The sequence below is a fragment of the Bombyx mori genome, chromosome 24 (assembly GCF_030269925.1).
Source record: "Bombyx mori chromosome 24, ASM3026992v2".
Lineage (NCBI taxonomy): Eukaryota > Metazoa > Arthropoda > Insecta > Lepidoptera > Bombycidae > Bombyx > Bombyx mori.
Window position 1 is genome coordinate 16,207,705 of NC_085130.1, and position 21,560 is coordinate 16,229,264.

General features: G+C 46.0%; 1 protein-coding gene across 4 annotated transcripts in view; it reads left to right on the forward strand.

Moving 5' to 3' along the window:
• The window catches only part of UGT41A3 (UDP-glycosyltransferase UGT41A3), a 43,681-nt gene that overhangs the window by 14,910 nt on the left and 7,211 nt on the right, over positions 1-21,560 (forward strand). The window contains exons 1-9 of one of the 4 annotated variants that reach the window (XM_038019610.2): positions 5,216-6,140; positions 6,957-7,112; positions 9,654-9,741; positions 9,885-10,056; positions 14,592-14,786; positions 15,175-15,394; positions 16,275-16,494; positions 17,337-17,556; positions 19,557-20,101. In XM_038019610.2, coding sequence (XP_037875538.1) covers positions 6,963-7,112; positions 9,654-9,741; positions 9,885-10,056; positions 14,592-14,786; positions 15,175-15,394; positions 16,275-16,494; positions 17,337-17,556; positions 19,557-19,596 — 1,305 coding nt within the window. In that variant the 5' untranslated portion in view covers positions 5,216-6,140; positions 6,957-6,962 and the 3' untranslated portion in view covers positions 19,597-20,101. Of the gene's footprint in view, positions 1-5,215; positions 6,141-6,956; positions 7,113-9,653; positions 9,742-9,884; positions 10,057-14,591; positions 14,787-15,174; positions 15,395-16,274; positions 16,495-17,336; positions 17,557-19,556; positions 20,102-21,560 lie in introns of those variants that run through there. The other 3 variants (XM_038019609.2, XM_062675514.1, NM_001257038.1) reach the window with 3 other exon arrangements.

Below are 21,560 nucleotides of genomic sequence, written 5' to 3' on the forward strand. Positions count from 1 at the left end.
CACCTTTGAAATAGTCGGTCCCCCAACTCCAATATGTTATCCGTATAACATCGCGCTCCGTCCGAGCACTATAGACCTGGCATTGCTTAGGAACGTAACTCTGCGCTTGCGTTCCATCGAAGCAATGTCAGAGCTCGACTCAGACCACCGACCTGTCGTTATGCAGCTCGGTCGCCCTCACAACCCAGTCACTGTTACGAGGACCATGGTGGATTGGAATAAGCTGGGCACGTGCCTAGCCGACGCCGCTCCGCCAATCCTCCCTTACGGCCCGGATTCGAATCCATCCCCCGAGGACACCATCGAATCCATAAACATCATTACCGATCACATCTCTTCCGCGATCATTAGATCTTCTAAAGAAGTCGATGTGGAGGACAGCTTCCACCGCATCAGACTGTCCCCCGATCTTAGGAATCTCTTAAGAGTTAGGAACGCGGCAATCTGGGCCTACGATCGTCTTCCCACGCATTCAAACCGGATTCAGATGCGTCGTCTACAACGCGAAGTCCACTCCCGCTTAAGCGACGCTTGTAACGATAATTGGCATAGTTATTTAGAACAACTCGCGCCCTCCCACCAAGCATACTGGCGACTAGCTAGGACCCTCAAATCCGAAACTACCGCTACTATGCCTCCCCTCTTACGCCCTTCAGGCCAACCACCGGCATTCGATGACGATGACAAGGCTGAGCTGCTGGCCGATGCACTGCAAGAGCAGTGCATCACCAGCACTCAACACGCGGACCCCGAACACACCGAGTTAGTCGACAGGGAGGTCGAGCGCAGAGCTTCCCTGCCGCCCTCGGACGCGTTACCCCCCATTACCACGGATGAAGTTAGAGACGCGATCCACAACCTCCAACCTAGGAAGGCACCAGGCTCCGACGGCATCCACAACCGCGCGCTAAAATTTTTGCCAGTCCAACTGATAGCAATGTTGGCTACAATTTTAAATGCCGCTATGACGCACTGCATCTTTCCCGCGGTGTGGAAAGAAGCGGACGTTATAGGTATACATAAGCCGGGCAAACCGAGAAACGAAACTTCTAGTTACCGTCCGATTAGTCTCCTCTCGACGATAGGAAAAATTTACGAACGTCTCCTTAGGAAACGCCTCGGGGATTTTGTTACCGCGAACAAAATTCTCATAGACGAACAGTTCGGATTCCGCTCAAAACACTCGTGCGTACAACAAGTGCACCGCCTCACGGAGCACATTCTGATAGGACTAAATAGGCGTAAACAAATCCCGACCGGCGCCCTCTTCTTCGACATCGCGAAGGCGTTCGACAAAGTCTGGCACAACGGTTTAATTTACAAACTGTACAACATGGGAGTGCCAGACAGACTCGTGCTCATCATACGAGACTTCTTGTCGAACCGTTCGTTTCGATATCGAGTAGAGGGAACTCGTTCTCGTCCCCGTCAACTGACTGCCGGAGTCCCGCAAGGCTCCGCGCTCTCCCCGTTATTATTTAGTTTGTATATCAATGATATACCCCGGTCTCCGGAGACCCATCTAGCGCTCTTCGCCGATGACACGGCTATCTACTACTCGTGTAGGAAGATGTCGCTGCTTCATCGGCGACTCCAGATCGCAGTAGCCACCATGGGACAGTGGTTCCGGAAGTGGCGAATAGACATCAACCCCACGAAAAGCGCAGCGGTGCTCTTCAAAAGGGGTCGCCCTCCGAACATCACTTCGAGCATCCCACTCCGTAGTAGGCGCGCAAACACCTCCGCCGTTAGTCCCATCACTCTCTTTGGCCAGCCCATACCGTGGGTCTCGAAGGTCAAATATCTAGGCGTCACCCTCGACAGAGGGATGACATTCCGTCCCCATATAAAAACGGTACGCGACCGCGCCGCGTTTATTCTAGGACGACTCTATCCAATGCTTTGTAGTCGAAGCAAACTGTCCCTCCATTCCGTACAAATCACTCATGCGTTCAACAGGTGCACCGCCTCACGGAGCACATTCTTGTGGGGCTTAATCGACCAAAACCGTTATACACGGGAGCTCTCTTCTTCGACGTCGCAAAAGCGTTCGACAAAGTCTGGCACAACGGTTTGATTTTCAAACTATTCAACATGGGTGTGCCGGATAGTCTCGTGCTCATCATACGGGACTTCTTGTCGAACCGCTCTTTTCGATATCGAGTCGAGGGAACCCGCTCCTCCCCACGACCTCTCACAGCTGGAGTCCCGCAAGGCTCTGTCCTCTCACCCCTCCTATTTAGCTTATTCGTTAACGATATTCCCCGGTCGCCGCCGACCCATTTAGCTTTATTCGCCGACGACACGACTGTTTACTATTCCAGTAGAAACAAGTCCCTAATCGCGAAGAAGCTTCAGAGCGCAGCCCTAGCCCTAGGACAGTGGTTCCGAAAATGGCGCATAGACATCAACCCAGCGAAAAGTACTGCGGTGCTCTTTCAGAGGGGAAGCTCCACACGGATTTCCTCCCGTATTAGGAGGAGGAATCTCACACCCCCGATTACTCTCTTTAGTCAATCCATACCCTGGGCCAGGAAGGTCAAGTACCTGGGCGTTACCCTGGATGCATCGATGACATTCCGCCCGCATATAAAATCAGTCCGTGACCGTGCCGCGTTTATTCTCGGTAGACTCTACCCCATGATTTGTAAGCGGAGTAAAATGTCCCTTCGGAACAAGGTGACACTTTACAAAACTTGCATAAGGCCCGTCATGACTTACGCGAGTGTGGTGTTCGCTCACGCGGCCCGCACGCACATAGACACCCTTCAATCTCTACAATCCCGCTTTTGCAGGTTAGCCGTCGGAGCTCCGTGGTTCGTGAGGAACGTTGACCTACACGACGACCTGGGCCTCGAATCTATACAGAAATACATGAAGTCAGCGTCGGAACGGTACTTCGATAAGGCTATGCGTCATGATAATCGCCTTATCGTAGCCGCCGCTGACTACTCCCCGAATCCTGATCATGCAGGAGCCAGTCACCGTCGACGCCCTAGACACGTCCTTACGGATCCATCAGATCCAATAACCTTCGCACTAGACGCCTTCAGCTCTAGGAGCAGGCTTAGGGACCTCGGTAACCGTACTCGTCGAACTCGACAAAGAGTTCGCCGTGCAACCTAACCCATGAATCAGCTCGCTGAGTTTCTCGCCGGATCTTCTCAGCGGGTCGCGATTCCGATCCGGTAGTAGATTCATTCGCGAAGCAGCTGCTCTTGAGCTGTTAGGTCTCCTTCGGAGGCGCTCGGGTAGCTGTTAGCAAATCCCACCCCTCCTGGCTGAGCCTTTGCTCGCCCACCTGTCCTGGTGAAACTGGAAAGGCCTCCGGGCCACCAGTAATCCTTCAAACATAAAAAAAAAAAAAAAAAAAAAAAAAAAAAAAAAAAAAAAAAAAAAAAAAAAAAAAAAAAAAAAAAAAACTGTCCCTCCGCAATAAGGTAACTCTCTACAAAACTTGTATACGCCCCGTCATGACGTATGCAAGCATAGTGTTCGCTCACTCAGCCCGCACCCACTTGAAATCCCTTCAGGTTATTCAATCACGATTCTGCAGGATAGCCGTCGGAGCGCCATGGTTCCTTAGGAATGTGGATCTCCACGATGACCTGGAGCTCGACTCTCTTAGTAAGTATCTACAGTCGGCATCGCTGCGCCATTTTGAGAAGGCGGCACGACATGAGAACCCTCTCATCGTAGCCGCTGGAAATTACATACCCGACCCAGTAGACCGAATGGTAAACCGTCGACGTCGCCCAAAGCACGTCATTACGGATCCTCTTGATCCATTAACGGTGCTTTTAGGCACCACAAGCACCGGTCACCGTCCTCGTCGAACCCGTCGCTTGCGACGAAGGGCTCGACGAGCGAACTAACCCATAGACACAGCCCACTGAGTTTCTCGCCGGATCTTCTCAGTGGGTCGCGTTTCCGATCCGGTGGTAGATTCTGCGAAGCACTGCTCTTGCTAGGGTCAGTGTTAGCAACTCTCCGGTTGAGCCCCGCGAGCTCACCTACTAACGTTAGGGCGAAGCTGAAATAGCCTCTCAAGGCTATCAGCATAGGTAGGAAAAAAAAAAAGGAAGTGCGTGCCTTAGTCTCGTGTCCAGATTCCATATCCGATCCTGTGGACCGAATGGTAAACAGTCGACGTCACCCTAAGCACGTCATTACGGATCCTCCCGATCCATCAACGGTGCTTTTATTGCCACAAGCACCGGTCACCGTCCTCGCTGAGCCCGTCGCTTACGACGAAGGGCTCGACGAGTAAATTAACCCATAGACACAGCCTGCCGAGTTTCTCGTCGGATTTTCTCAGTGGGTTGCGTTTCCGATCCGGTGGTAGATCCTGCTCTTGTTAGGGTCAGTGTTAGCAACACTTCCGGTTTGAGCTCACCTACAAGTCAGGGAGAAGCTGATATAGCCTCTCAAGGCTATCAGCATAGGTAAGAAAAAAAGTCCAGATTCTCGGACACTTGGTCACTCAATATTTTTTTGGCTTCGACCTCTGGATCGTCTTCCATCCACTTTACCCATCATTATGAGTCTCTCCAGGTTGTCAAAGAGTTTTCTTGTTTATATGACCAAAATACTGGAGCACTCTATAATCTAAATCTGCCTGTAATCTCGACAAAACTTAGAGCCACTGGCGGTAGGGCGTCCTGTGATCCCGCACGGGCAGGTACCGTCATTCTGCCTAGATCGGCGACTTTTCGCTTAGAACGCGCAATTTTTCTTTGTAATTAATGATGCATTATATTTGGTATTAGGATCAACAGATATTTTCAATCGAACCTCAATTATGTTTACTATATTCAAGAAGCTGATGAAGGTTTATTGGTTATGACATTCTTTCTAAATTTTAAACTTTAAATGGCTCTCCTGTAAAGGTGCAAAAATTTCGCTTGAATCAAATTGCCGTTCACCCTTCGATATATATTATTATAGAATATTTTCAGACACAATAAAGTACAAACAGTAGTCAAAGGGGTTCCTACACGACCCTGGAGAGCGCGGTTTACTTGTTACCTGACTCACAGATTAAGAAAATTGCTACATTCGTTACAAAATCAAATCATTTATCAATATTGCCCAAATATCGCTGTCAACTGTCAATTTCATATTACGGATTTACAAATTTAATGTGCGCGGAAGCGCTAGTCACCGCCTGAGGTATGTGAACGGCAGGGCGGGAGAGGTAGACAAACGTCAAGCTAACTCAGTCTGCCGTCGACCACCGCGGCGGTTATACGATACAGTAGTTCTTGCCAGTTTGTTCCAAAAATACACGAGATAAAATATCCTAAGATGGGTCCACCTATTTATTACACGACCAGTGTGAGATGTAATTTACAATGTGCACAAATTTTTTTTCTCAGACCGTAATGAGAATTGTCGGTGAAGAAAATTCGAATCGGAAAAAACCAACATTTACTTCTCCACGAAAACCTAAAGAAATAAAGAAGAGAATCCACATTGATGAATTCGACTTCATCAGTTTTTGTTGTTATAAAATCAAAACAGATAAATAAATATATTTTTTTATAATGTACTATAACAGTGATAGCGTTTTTTTTTTATTTTCTTATTAAGAAATGTTAATTTGCTCATAAAATTGTTTTGTATCGTAAATTATAAAATATAATAAACATGCATTTGAATATGCATTTATTGTTTAACCAAGAAATAGAAAAATACCATATTACAATTACGTACCCATTACATTAATTCTAACATGTTATTCTGAGATTTATCTGCACTTAAATATAATATCGTGTGCGTCTTGTCAATCACGCCCTGCCCCGTCTAACCCCGCCACATACCTCAGACTGACTAGCGCTTCCGCGCGCACTATAATAAGCAGCTCGCGGATCATCACTCCGGTCATTCTCAGTAATCCGAAACGATAATTCGGCTGCGACACGAATATTAAAATAGTGATTCACCCTTGAAATTGATTGAATCAAAACTAATCACCACGGATAACTCATTTCGCTACCAAATCACTCGATGCCTTTCGTCAGAGTGACACGCATGCAGCGTATGTTTTATGCGTATTCTAATTCAAAATATCAAATAACGACACGTGTTATAGTAATCGTAAAGACAATTTTTAGGTCGCGACTAATAAAACTGTGCAGGTAAGTTCGAGTTTTGTAATAAACGTTGAGGATAATAATGCGAAAGTTTATTTTTTCGGGGTAGAGTAGTCGCCCTCGGCATCGCCAAAGTCTGTCTTCGCCCGATGACGCATTCCTATCTTGAGGACAGGTCGATCGTTTGCATGCTTTCTCTCAACTTCTTGCTTTAATCTCATCAGTTGTTCGCAGTAGAGTTCAAAATCGATGGGCCTGCTTGGTGGTAACAACTCATAATGAATAATTCCCTTCCAATCCCACCACAAACACAGCATCACCTTGTTGCGAATTAACCCGGGTTTCGCTACAATCTGTGAAGCCTGACCGGCCTTTGACCATGACCTTTTTCGCACGTTCTTATCGTACCTAATCCACTTTTGATCACCAGTTATCAGCTTCTTCAAAAATGCTTCGGTCTCGTTACGTCGTAATAAAGAATCCGGTTCATTTCCAGTGAGCTCATGAGGTACCCAAATATCGAGCTTTTTTATGTACCCAGTTTTTTTCAAATGCGCCAAAACCGTTTTGTGGTCAATTCTCAATTCTTCAGCTACGTCGTAACTACTGATATGCCTCTTCATTAGATTCACTCATCTTGACAGTGCGAAAAATAAATAAAAATCACACATTTTCCTAATTTGAATTTGGAATTATCTTTTTTAAAATTTAAACTGTTAATGATACCAAACCAGCCATATACAAATAGTATAGTCAAAGAGTTTTTATTACATGTTCATACATACTATAATGCGAACAGGCTTTTCCCCAACCTATTATTTACTCTGTGACTTATGACCACAGAGAACATAAATATTACAGACAAACATGAGGTGTCTCGGACTGCTGTTCTTCTTGGTGTGCGTGGTGACGTCAGCGCGCGCGTACCACGTGCTCTGCGTGTTCCCAGTACCTTCGCGCAGCCACAACTCCCTCGGCAAAGGGGTAGTCGATGCTTTGCTTGGAGCTGGCCACGAGGTTTGGTTTTTTAATTTGAATTCTTTATTTTTTTTTATTTGTTGCATAGGTGGATGGACGATGGACGAGCATGACGAGTTGGTTACTGGAGCCCACAGTAATCTACAACGTAAATGCCGCCACCTACCTTTAGTTATGAGTTTTAAGATCTCAGTATAGTTCAACGGCTGCCCCACCCTTCAAACCGAAACGTATTACTGCTTCACGGTAGAAATAGGCAGGGCGGAAAAATTTAAAAAACAGCGCCATAAAATGTCATCAGCATCACACTCCACTTCAACACAGCACAGTTACCCCTTTTTTTTCCTTCCTAAGCTGATGGTCTAGAGAGACCGTATCAGCGTAACCTTAACTAGTAGGTGAGTTCACGGGGCTCAAACCTGACCATGTTGCTAACACGAACCCTAGCAAGAGCCGTGCTTCGCAGAATCTACCACCAGATCGGAAATGCGACCCACTGAGAAGATCCGGCGAGAAACTCAGTGGGCTGTGTCTGTGGGTTAATTTATTCGCCGAGCCCTTCGTCGCAAGCGGCGGGTGCGACGAGAACGATGTCCGGTGCTTGAGGTAACTAAAAGCACCGTTACTGGATCGGGACGATCCGAAGTGACGTGTTTTGGGCGACGTCGACTGTTTACCATTTGGTCCGCAGGATCGGCTATGTAGTTTCCGGCGGTCACGATGAGAGGGTTCTCGTGTCGTACTGCTTTATCGAAATGGCGCATTGACGCCGACTGTAGATACTTACTAATGGACAGTAGGTCCAGGTCCAAGTCCAGGTGTTAACGCGCCTAGTCGGAAGTGGGATGCTCAAAGTGGTATTCGGAGGGCAACCCCTTTTGAAGAGCACCGCTGTGCTTTTCGTGGGGTTGATGTCGATGTATCACTTCCGGAACCACTATCATACTGATCTGATCACTGTCTGATTCAATAACGACTTCTTCCTACACGAGTAGTAGATAGCCGTGTCATCAGCGAAGAGCGCTAGATGGGTCTTCGGAGACCGGGGTATATCGTTGATATACAAACTAAACAATAACGGGGAAAGAGTGGAGCCTTGCGGAACTCCGGCTGCTATTTGACGGGGGCGTTCCCTCAACTCGATATCGGAACGTATGGTTCGACGAGTAGTCTCATATGATGAGCACGAGTCTGTCTGGTACTCCCATATTATATAGTTTGTATATCAAACCGTTGTGCCAGACTTTGTCGAACGCCTTCGCTATATCAAAGAAGAGGGCTCCTGTCGGGATGGGTCTCCGCCTATTCAGCCCTATTAAGATGTGCCCCGTGAGGCGCTGCACTTGATGGACGCACGAGTGCTTGGCGCGGAACCCAAACTGCTCCTCTTAACGTACTTGCGTCGTGCTTAGCTTAAGATGGTGGCCAACATTGCTATTAGTTGGACTGGTACTTAACATTTTTAAAGCGCGAATGCGGATGCCGTCGGAGCTTTCCATGACCGAAGGCTCTCGATCGCCTCCTTGACCTCGGAAGTAGTAATAAGTAAGTAGTAATGGAGGGTAACGCGTCCGAGGGCGGTAGCGAAGCTCTGCGCTCGACCTCCCTGTCGACTAACTCGGTGTGTTCGGGGTCCGCGAATTGAGTGCTGGTGGTGCACTGCTCTTGCAGTGCATCGGCCAGCAGCTCTGCCAAGTCATCGTCTTCGTAAGCCGGTGGTTGGCCTGAAGGGCGGCATAGTGACGATAGTTTCGGACTTGAGGGTCCTAGCTAGTCGCCAGTAGGCTTGGTGAGTGGGCGCGAGTTCTTCTAAGTAACTATCGTATTTTTTATTTCGGGCGTCCTTTAGGCGGGATTTGACTTCTGGCTGTAGACGACGCATCTGAATACGGTTTAATTGCCTCGGATATCGATTGTAGGCCCGGATTTCTGCGTTCCTGACTCTTCAGAGATCCCTAAGCTCGGGAAAGAGTCTGATGCGGTGGTAGCAGTCGTCCACATCGACTTCTTTGGAAGATCTTATGACCGCGGAAGAAACTTTGGTCAGCATGTTTATGGATTCGACGGTGTCCTCTGAGGATAGAGTTGAATCCGAGCCGCAGGGGAGGATTGGTGGAGCGGCATCAGCTAAGCACGTGCCCAGATTCTTCCAATCCACCATGATCTTCGTGACTGGATCAGGGTTGAGCAGGCGACTGAGCTGCATGACGACAGGTCGGTGGTCCGAGTCGAGTTCTGTCAATACCTCGATGGAACGTAAGCGCAGAGTTACGTTCCTAAGCAGTGCCAGATCTATTGTAATATTACAATGTTTAATTGCTAACGGTTGGTAGTACCGAAATCGACGAACATATTCAAATAGAACTCCTTACATTTATATTAACCTGGTACTTTAAAAGATATTTTGAACATCTTACATAATTTTGTTTAGACTAGCAGAAATCCAATCACACACATGAATCGTACGTAATGAACACAGAGAATACATTATTGATGTATTATCCGTGTTCTTATTAATGTTACAGAAAAAAAGAACCTAGAAAGAGGAAGAAAAAAATTCGACGGTATTTTCTATTTCAGGTGACATGGGCGACTCCGTTCCCTCCTAAAGAACCAACTAAAGGCCTGAAAATAATCGATGTGAGCGCCACAATATCTTTAGGTCAAAGTAAGTCAAATTCGAATGGTGTGTCTCAGTGGCGACCAAAAAAAAAACTCAAGATGGCTTCTTGAGACACATAATTCATGTTGTCGCGGCGTCAAAATCCTCAAAAACCAAGATCTCCCCAGAACGGATGCCTTCCGTTTCAGTGATAGACATGCACCAAGTAAGAAACGATATTCCTGGTATTGTGAAGATCAAGACCTTCGCTACCAATATCACGAGGCTGTCCCTCTCGATACCAGCGCTGCAGCAGGCGGTCATCAGCGGGAAATATGACGCGGTCGTCACAGAGTCTTTCTTCAACGATGCTGAGGCGGGGTTAGTTTGCAAAGGCCAATTCAAGAAGTGGGCTTATTGAAGCTATTCGCACGCCCTCTGCCGTCCTCCGATGGTATCACGACGGATGCTTTCCCGGAAGCAACGAGAGCGACTATTCGGGCGATAAAAATCAGCGAATTCTGTCACAATAATCATTCCCGCTCACGACTCGGTCGTGTGCAGACGTGTTTTCCGATCCGTCGTTCGCTCGCGATCTGCGACTCGGAATTCACAGTTTGTGCCCGACAGTTTTGTGACCGTGAATACCAACTGCCTTTTTCAAGGCAAACCAAATCATGTGCTTGCTGTGGCACTCAGCCTAGCGATTTTCCCATCCCTCTCTTAAACCCGCACTGATTGCCATTTTCACGGAATAGGCACTCCCCTTCCCTGCTATCACTGCTGGCTAGTACAGCGCAGGGAGGTTCTCCCAACCAGAGGACTCGCCTTTCGGCGAGTTGAACAATAGACCAGGGACAAAGAACTCGTAGGGTTTTTCGGTTTCCTTCGAGACAAGTACCTGTTGAGTCTCTATATCGGGCAAGGATTAATAAGACACGTGTTCAGTTAAGTGACTAACGTATATTGGGATTACAACCTAACGTGCTATCGACAGCTCGACTATCCCGAGATTGACGTATCATCATTGCATTATAATTACCGCTAAAACATACATATAATTATTTGTTGCTATGGGGAAATTTGTAGTCCCTATATACCCGTTGTAGTCGTTGTGGCCTAACGGATAAGACGTCCGGTGCATTCGTGTTGAAGCGATGCACCGGTGTTCGAATCCCGCAGGCGGGTACCAATTTTTCTAATGAAATACGTACTCAACAAATGTTCACGATTGACTTCCACGGTGAAGGAATAACATCGTGTAATAAAAATGAAACCCGCAAAAATTATAATTTGCGTATTTACTGGTGGTAGGACCTCTTGTGAGTCCGCGCGGGTGGGTACCACCACCCTGCCTATTTCTGCCGTGAAGCAGTAATGCGTTTCGGTTTGAAGGGTGGGGCAGCCGTTGTAACTGTACTTGAGACCTTAGAACTTGTATCTCAAGGTGGGTGGCGCATTTACGTTGTGGATGTCTATGGGCTCCAGTAACCACTTAACACCAGGTGGGCTGTGAGCTCGTCCACCCATCTAAGCAATAAATAAAATAAAAAAAACCCGACACTCTCGACCGAATTCGTGGCCTATAGGGCCGCTTGCAGCAATCCCTTCCCCCCCGCGTCCCTCGCCGCGTCCTTTAAAGCCTCGCAGACATGTCCCGCGGTCCTCGCCGTCGTAATAAGTTCGAGCACACGTTCCCACGTAGCGACTCATGAAGCGCCTAACGCACCCCCAACCCCGCGCCCGCGTCGATTGCGTCATTCAGGGAAGCGTCCTGGCACTAGTTCTCTACGCTCTCTACACCAACGACATTCCCACGCTCGAGGGCAACCCCCAAGCGTGGGAAGCCGACGTGAAGTTGGCGCTGTTTGCCGACGACAGCGCCTACTTCACGTCCTCAAATTTCCCCTCTGCGGCCATTTCGAGGATGCAGAGGCTGTTGGACCTACTGCCCCAGTGGCTAGACCGATGGAGGGTCGCGGTCAACGTGGGGAAGACCGCGGCTATTCTCTTCGGTCCGGTCCGCACAAGAGTCGTCCCAGGACAGCTCAGTCTTCGTGGAGTCAATGTCGAGTTTAGGCCCAGTGTCCGATAGCTGGGAGTCAATATCGACCCGAGTTTGTGGATGACCGCCCACGCCAAGTCGGCGTTGGCAGCCGCCCGCTACGCGAGGTTTCTCCTCCGGCCGGTGTTGGCCTCCAGGTTGCCGACCAGGACTAGACTCGGCATTTACAAGACGTATGTTCGTTCCCGTATCACGTACGCAGCTGCGGCCTGGTATCACCTCATCCCGCAGGTCATGCGGGTGAAGTTACAGGCCCAGCAGAATCTGGCTCTTCGCACGATAGTCGGAGCAGGGCGTTACGTCAGTAATGCCGTAATCGCCCGGGATCTGGATGTGGAGTCGCTCGAGGAGTTCATCCGGAGGTTAGCTCGTAATCTTTACGAGCGGGCTGACGGTGGACCCCACGAGCATCTCCACAACTTAGCTCCCTTACACGCAAGACCACCTGATGGTCGGGCGCTACCAAGGGAGCTACTGGAACCCCTGGCTATGGTAAGATAGTCGGCTTAATCGGAGTGATATGGGAGTGCTCATAATGAGTGCCCCCATGGGACTGAGCTGTCCACACTCTTCATTTCCTCCCACACTGCTGGGGTGCCCCCCTATGGGGCCCCATTTCTACCGCCCGTTTGGGTGGACCACTCCCCCTTAAGGGGAGTGATTTTACGTCGGTCCCTCCCCGCGACGGTCTTCCCCTTCTGGGGAGCACTTAGCGGGTGAGCGTCAAACTAGTGCCGCGGCTGCCCCTCTGGTTTGTAGAGGTGGGGCCGCGGCATGGGGCCGGTGGCGGGCCCCACGGTGCTGACTGTTGTCCCGGCTTTGTACATTTTGTAAATAGTCAGTATTAATAGTCTAGTTTTAGTAAGTTTTAGTTAGTAGTTAGAAAAAAAAAAAAAAAATCGCCTCGCACCGCGCCCGCGTACCGTCCCCTGCGACCCTTAGTCGTCAACGACTTTTGGGCTCGTGTGCGACTTCGTCACCGCGGTTTACTTTGACCGTCTGCGATCGTTCGCAGACGCTATTCGTAGGTCGGTAATTCCCGAACAGCGACTCGCGGCCGCATTCGATCACATGGACGTCTATGAGTCCGTATCCCGCACGCTTTAAATCTGTAGCGGTAATCAGTGGCGCGAAACGGTAGAGAAAAACCTTATTCCCTTAAGTTATAAAGGTGTACAAATAAGTTTCCGCCGTTTTGAGAAAGATGGTGTGGCACGAGGTTTACGTTCGAATTCACAGATGATAATCGGCTTGAAAATTAAGTTGATCATTTAAGAACAACTTAACCCTATCATATTATCAACTCCGTATTAGCATCATAATTTTTTTTTATCCAAAAATGTTAAAATTTTAACCAAATAAGCGTCATTTGCGGGACTTTTAATTTACTTTTTTAATTTAAAAAAATCTGCAGCCGAGGCGCATCGATTGCTCGTAACAGCATATAATGAGTTAAGGCTACGCTGAAATAGCCTTTAGAGAAAAAACCACAATAACTATACAGTAATTCCCCCCTATAGCACGGTAGATTGTTTCCGCTTTGTAAGAAACGCGCTGTAGGAGCATTCTCGTGTATCCCGTTCGTGAGACCCCATATAGCGCGTTATTATGACGCAATGTTTTTACTATACAAAATCTAGGAACGGAAATTTTATAAATTATTGGAGTTTACTCCTTTAGAATCGATTTACATATATAGGCCCGGGGTATGAAAATTATGGGGACCAAAATCGTACTAGCATGTCACACGAAATGCGTTATGCGCCTGATTGCGCATGTCACACGAAATGCGTTATCGCAGGTGACGCCGGGCTGCTGCGCCGGCAGTCCGCCACAAAGCCTCGTACTGATCGCGCGTTTCTCTCATTATTGTATTTTCATATATTTGTTAGTCGTTTGTTTTGTGTCTCGTTAATTTGTTAATAATCTGTAGTGTATCGTGTTGTCGTAATATAGAACTATTTCTCGTATTGTTTCGTTTAATTTTTTATATCCAGTAAACTCCAGTCGTGCGTCGGAGCGGACACACACACTTTTTTCTTTTAATTTCATTTTATAACAACACAATTGACACAATGCGTAGAGGTACGCGCAATTAATTATGAGCTGTAAAAATCATTATAAATGTTACAGCACAGAAATATAAACGTGTGATATTCCCGCGTTATATGAGGGAATAGCCGTGTTATACGAGAGACTGAGATCGTGTAATATGAAAATGCGTTAGAGGAATACCTACCGTGTTATAAGGGATACTATGTATTGCTACGCGTTGGGGTTCGGCATAAATAAAAATTCTACCTAAGTACAAATTACAACTGCATTAACACTTAGAACACTTAACGAGCACTTTAAAGTTTTCAATTCACCTCTTCCGCTTCGCTTCAGGTGATCCGTTCGCTGTTTCGCTTCGAGTAGTTCCGATTACTGACTGACTCCGTGCCATCTCTGAAACGCTTTTATAGTCGATACGACATCCCTAGATTTATCGAGTACATTCTGGGCTAGTCGAGTAGCTTCGATGCGTGTTTCCGCTATCTGACAATAGATGGGGTTGTACTTCTTGATTTTTTTACTAGTACGTTTGACATTCGTTTCTCCTATTCGGCGATAGATGACGTTACTCTCGCCGGCGTAACAGTATAATTTAAAAACTAAACCGAAGTAAAAATTGATTTTGTCTATTTTTTGTGTACCCTATCGATACCGGTCGGGATATTAGAGCGAAGTTACAAAATGATTGTGACGTCATCAATCCTTGACGCGCGTGCGAATTGTCAAGTAGATCGGGCGTCTTGAAGACAAACGTACCGAGCTAAGAAAGGCGGGATAAAAGTTGACCTTTTCATAGCTATGGGGCAGTACTTCAAGTGCCCTGGATCATGTTGTCCGGCGTCTCCGTTATGCCCCCGTTGGAAGCCATCGTCGATGAGGTGCGGTCGGTCACCACCATACCGCTGATGTTCAACAATGCCCCAATCCCCATGGGCTTCTGGGACAGGCTCATAAATATCATCATCTACAGCGCCATGGCGATATTTCAAAGGTAAGTATCAGTACAGGAAAATTCGTACAGTAAACAGTTCTAAAAGAAAAAAAAATGCATTACAGAACTTTCTTAGTTTTAATGTTAAGTATGGCGATTGACTTCTTGTAAGTACCTGAGATCTTAAATTATTTTTTATTGCTTAGATATAGGGACGAGCTCACGGCCCCCTGGTGTTAAATGCTGAGCCCATGGACATCAACAATGTAAATGCCGCCACCCATCTTAAGACTCGATTTCCAAGTCTCAGTTCTATGGCACAACGATTGCCCCACCCTTCAAAACGAAACGAATTACTGCTTTGCGATAGAAGTATACAGGGTGATAGTACCTGCTCGTGCGGTCCTGCAAATAAAACTGCAAGCATGCTTACGTAAGTGCCCTACAGGCTAAACCGCCCCAAGACAGCGGCGCTCTACGAGTCCATATTCGCGCCGCTGGCCGCCGCCCGGGGGGTGACGCTGCCCCCCTTCGAGGAAGCCCTGTACAACGTGTCGCTGGTGTTTGTGAACTCCCACCCGGTGTTCACTCCGCCCATGAGCCTGTCCCCGAACATCGTCGAGATCGGGGGCTACCACATCAACCCAAAAACACCCCCCTTGCCGAAGGTAAGCCTCTAGTTTGAAAACGCAAATTGTGATGGCTCTGAAATGCGATACTTGTTATGCGGTTTATAGGCATCACAAACGGCCATCAAGTCGGAATGCATGTCTACCTCGCGACTGAAATCAGCAGGATTGTGGTCACTATGTTTTACTAATTACACTAATTTGTTTGCAAATAAAAAGTACATGTATAGTAAATTCCAGATTGCGTTCACAAATTTATGACAGTGGTTCTGGAAGTGGCGCATTGACATCGACCCTACGAAAAACAGAGCCGTGATCTTCCAAAGGAGTCAGCTTCCCGGCACTACAGCTAGTGTCTCGCGTGGTAATTCCATTCCCGCCATTAAAATCTTTGGCCAGCCCACACCATGGGCTTCGAAGGCTAAGTACTTAGGGGTCACTCTCGACAGAGGGATGACGTCCGGCCCCACATTAAGTCAGTGCGCGGCCGAGCCGTGTTCTTACTCGGTCGACTCAACGCCATGATCTGTAAGCGAAGTAAATTGTCCCTTCGTAACAAGGTGTGTACTCTACAAAACCTGCAAACGCTCCGTCATGACCTATGCTAGTGAAGTATTCGCTCACGCGGCCCATACACACATTAACACTCTCCAGGTCATCGGTTTCTACAGGATATCCGTCGGAGCATCGTGGTATGTGAGGAATGTAGATCTTCACGAAGACCTAAATCTAGTATTAATATGTCAGTATCTTAAGGTAGGGTCAAAATGCTACTTCACCAAAGCGGCGCGACAGGAAAACCGTCTTATCCTGGCCTAGGGACCCTATTATAGCCTATTTCTTTAAAAATTGATGCTTGTGGGTACAGCGGTCGCATTATCCTAAAGGTTGTGTCGTACAACGTCTCCTATATTATTAGGACCTACAGCAACTCCTGGACTCGTCGCCGCAGGGCGTGGTGTACTTCAGCATGGGCTCGGTGCTCAAATCGTCCAAACTGTCCGAACGAACTAGACGAGAGATATTGGAAGTGTTCGGGTCTATACCGCAGACGGTGCTGTGGAAATTCGAGGAGGAACTCAAGGATCTACCGAAGAACGTTATCGTTCGATCCTGGATGCCACAGTCCAGTATCCTGGGTAAGAGCGGAACTAACCGATTTTATGCATTTAGGTCTTACCATTTTATCAGGCAGCCACCGAATGAAACACACTAATAATTTGGATCCCCATTTAGCTTTCTCTACTGATATGGTCATTTCTCTGATAAATAACCTATATATGATACATGACCTTAAGATAAATGACCTGTATGAGCAACTAGTTCCTATTTCAACAAAAACATAAAACATAATTACTAAATTAGCGTTTTCTTTATTGCGCAGTCTACCTGGTGTTTAGTGGTTTGCGGAGTCCGTGGACATCATAATGTAAATCGCCCATGAAGAAACTTTAGCTATAAGTCCTAATTGTTAAGATGAATAATTCTTCCAAACAATTCATTTTATTAAATTTCAATAGCACAGCAATAACAACAAAAAGGTCTAACTCGTCGTACGCTCGGCCGACAAATTTGAAGTTGCAAGACCTGGCGATACTGTTTTAGTATTTAAGGTCCCTTAGAAATAGATTACTTACTGGTGGTAGGACGTCATGTGAGTCCGCACGGGTAGGTGCCACCGCCCGGCCTCTTTCACCAACTAACATTAATACATACACCAATTAATCAAGCAATACCCCGATTTTGGAGGTCGCCACAATCTTATACTGAGACCTTAGAACTCATATCTCAAGGTGGGTGGCGGCATTTACATATATATGTCTATGGGCTCCGGTAGCCGCTTAACACCAGAAGGGCTGTGAGCTCGTCCATTCATCTATGCAATAATTTAAAAAAAAAAAACATCAACTGACGCTTCCCGTCCAGAGCCAGGAAGCGGGGAAGATATGTTCAGTTAGCATTATCCCGTTTTTCACCATAGCTCATCCGAACGTGAAGGTCTTTATCACGCACGGCGGCTTACTCAGCATCCTCGAGACCTTGCATTACGGAGTACCGATCCTCGCTGTGCCGGTGTTCGGAGACCAGCCCTCGAACGCCGACAGGGCTGTCCGTAGCGGATTTGCGAAAAGCATACAGTACAAGCCTGATATGGCTAAGGACATGAAGGTGGCTCTGAATGATATGCTGAGCAATGATAGGTGAGTTTTGTATTTGTACAGCCATCATCATCGTCATCGTCATCGTCATCGTCATCGTCATCGTCATCGTCATCGTCATCGTCATCGTCATCGTCATCGTCATCGTCATCGTCATCGTCAACGTCAACGTCATCGTCATCGTCATCGTCATCGTGATCATCATCATCATCATCAGCCAACAGTCTACACCACTGAGCCTGGTCTTGGACTCTCTTCATCCACCTTTTACCAGCCAGCCTGGGGCGTCCCACGTTACGATTTCCGAGACGCGGTCTCCACTAGAGACCCCATCTACTCCAGCGATCGTCAGTTCTACAGCATATATGCCCAGCTAACTACACTTAAGCTTGCTGACTCTGAGCCATGTGAATTACTTTAGTTCTCTGTCGAACATAATCTTGGGAACTGAACACAAGATATTTCACAGATACCTGATTCTCGCTTACGACATTTTCAAGGCAAGCTTGTATATATGTACTTAGGCTTGCCATAAATACTGAGACAAAGGAAAAATAAAAATTTCTATTGCAAATAACATTTATTACTTTTACAGTGTGTTAGTTTAATACATAAATATAAAACAATTTAAAGTATAAAAAGCTTATTCGAAGTGGTCTCAATTGGCTGCAATACAGTCCTTTAAACGTTGAGACCAGTTATCAATAGAAGCTCGCACTCTTTCCATAGAAAAATTTTTCACTGCCAATCGTACGGATTGTTTTAGTGACTCCAATCATGGCGTTTAGAGCAAGCCGTACTCTCTAAAACTGACCATAAATCATAATCCAGCGGATTAAGATCGGGACTAGACGACGGCCAGTCTTCAGCTCTGATGAAGTCCGAAACGTTCGTTTCCAACCAAGACTGCGTAGACCGAGCTTTATGACCTGGCGAGTCTTGCTGGAAGGACCATTCTTGATTATTGAACATGGTGTTGTTAAGGGGCTTCACTACCTTCTCAAGAATGGTATCTTGATACACTTGTGCCGATGTTTTGATACCTTTTTCACAAAAGTATGGCTCAGTCAGTCTTTCATAGCTAATACCCGACCAAACCATCACTGATGTCGGATAGTGCCCACGTTGCACTCTGTCGACTAATTGGGAAGCTTCCTTAGAGCTTTGAGCATAAATACGGTCATTTTGTTTGTTAAAATGTTGCTCAATTGTAAAAAATTTCTCACCCGTAAACAAAATTTTTCCATGACCTCCCTTTGCGTACCGCTTCAGTACTTGTTTCGATTTTACCACCCTATTCTCTTTTAAATTATCAGTTAAGAAATGATCAGTTCGTCTCTTATAGGCTGCAAGTCCTAAGTCATCTTTTAAAATACGCGACATGGTTCTAGGTGCTATCTTTATATCCCGAGATAAAATCTTTTGCTTTCGGACAGGATTTCTTCGAATTCTTTCCCTTACTGCTTTGACGAACACTACGTGGACGGCCAGATATTTTTCTGTCACAAACAGAGGAGGTCTCATTGCACCTATTAATAGCCCGGTACACAAACATTTTAGTAATACCAAGCGTATGGAGAGTTTTAAAAATTGCATTTGGCTCCATGCCTACTTTGTGTAATGCAATCACAGCGATACGGTTCTCTTTATCACCCCACTCCATTTTAATATCGCAAAATATTGTACAATGTGTTGGCGCCAAAATGAGAAAACTCAATGAGCAATCATATAAAAATGACAGATTCCAAATTCAAATGTAATATTTTGTTTACTTTTAATTGTAACAGTATTTATGGCCAGACTAAGTATATTAAAGACGACCTCCATGTACCAGAAACAGCTCCCATAAACCACCTCATCAACATTCCGCTGTCAGTGAATTATTCTGAATTGGAACAACAGTTCAAAACAGTTATCAGAAATCGATGATCAATTAAAAGCATTGAGAAGAGAGGAACCATTGGTCGATCAAATATCATTTCACGACATTCACCATTACCTGGTAATTTACGTGGTCGTCGTGATCATCATTTCAATATCAGCGCAGCGCGGAACCGCTGGAGTTGTGCACCGATGGCATGACAGACAGATGCAGAGCAGCCCGCCAACCAGCAGTGTGGCGCAGTGTTTGTGCGTGTATCATCCCGAAGGTGTAAGAGCGGAAAAAAAAGGTGTAAGAGCTCACGTAATAAAGTGGATAAAGCGTCAGCACCAGTGCTACGGTCCGTTATATATTTCGCAGAAGATCGAATGTAGTAGTACCTATATGCCAATAGTACTAGACGATGCCCGTTTTTTTTTTTTGATAACGCCATCTTGTGGTGTCTTTAAAGCGCTTAGTTGCCCTCAATTAAGAAAAATAATATTATTATTCGCCAATAGATGTCGGGAAGAGTTGATTATTCAAAACACGAATAAAACAACATTTTCTGAAACTAAATCGTAGCTAGATCGATTTATCGCCCCCGAAATCCCCTGTATACTAAATTTTATGAAAATCGTTGGAGCCGTTTCCGAGAATAAGATTATATTATAATAATATATACATTAATATACAAGAATTGCCCGTTTAAAGGTATAAGATTAAGTAAAATTTTATTGTTTTTTTTCACTTTGTTATTACTTATAAGTACCTACACCAGCATTTTCATCATCAGCATCTCATCATTCAGGCCCGGGAGCATGTACGGGCCAGCGCGCACATCATATTGCATACCGATGCATTTTACATCGAAGTCATTCATTTTCGAGTCAGTTCGTGTACCGCCATCAGCAAGGCGTCGCGTACTCGCTTAATATCATTTCATAATCAGATCAGTCAATCATAATCAGTGTAATCATATCAATAAACAATTAATCAGTATTGGAGCTGTTATCATTATCACAACAGAGGATTGTGTGGACAAACCGTACTACAGCACTCAAGATAAATTTCAACCTATAAACCGTGATTTTTAGTCATAGACAAAAACACGCACGACGCGTAACGACTTTCTCACTTACTAAAGTTGCGCGGGAGTTTTGACGTTTATTTCAACCATTCTTCGTCAAACAGAACGCGTACTTAGCGCCGCGTACTTAACGTCGCGCTCTTCAAATTGACTAGATGAGTCTAACGCTCCTTAACGTAACGCATTCGCCAAATCATAGTGCCTTTCGATAGCAGTGTGAAAATTTAAAAGTATTAAGAAATCGAGTGATTCAGATGTAGCATTGTATAAGCATGGGTATTTTCTAACTATTTATATCATTTTTTCGGGCATTAACTAGTATTTTAATACACATTCACTCGGACGCAAAAATAAAATTTGTAAAAAATTACAACGCCTGACGTCAAAGCGTCCTAACGCCGCGACAGAGCGCTGCGTACTTATAGCGCTGGGGCTCTGTTTAAACAGAGTTAAACATACCGTTAACGTAACGTTAACCAGAGTACAAACTCTGGTTAAACATACCGTTAACGGTATGTTACCATAGTAGTACAACACGTCTCGGCGTCATAGCGCGGCGTCAGTTTAGCGCTCTGACGCGCGCTAATTACGCGTTCTGTTTGACGAAGGCTTTAGTATCTGCATAAACCATTTTAAATCATTTTAAACCATTTTAAACTACAAGCACTTACTAGGTTTTTAAAATAGTTGATGTTAGATACTGTGTTCTAAACTTGTATTAATTTTTGCATTTTGAAAACTTTTACTGTAGTAGATACTAGGTTTCGGACTTTGTGCAACTTCGTTTTTTACAAATTTTGACGTGACAACGTCATATAATACGATGGAGCCGGCTGCAAGCACGAAAAACATGAGTCATGCGGCGTTACCTCGCTCTGAGGCGTTCCATTTAAGGCTTGAAGTGCAAGCGAGAGCGCGCAGCGAGCGACAAAGAGGCACAATTGGCCTCCGCGTTCGGCAGCGTTTGACATCTCTCTCCTACTTGAGTGAGCTATGCATCCGCGTGGACAGCTGCTATACAACAATACATTTACATGTTTTCGTCAAGTATGAAGTTCAGTGAAAAGTGAATGTGGTGTCAATTGTCCATAAAAA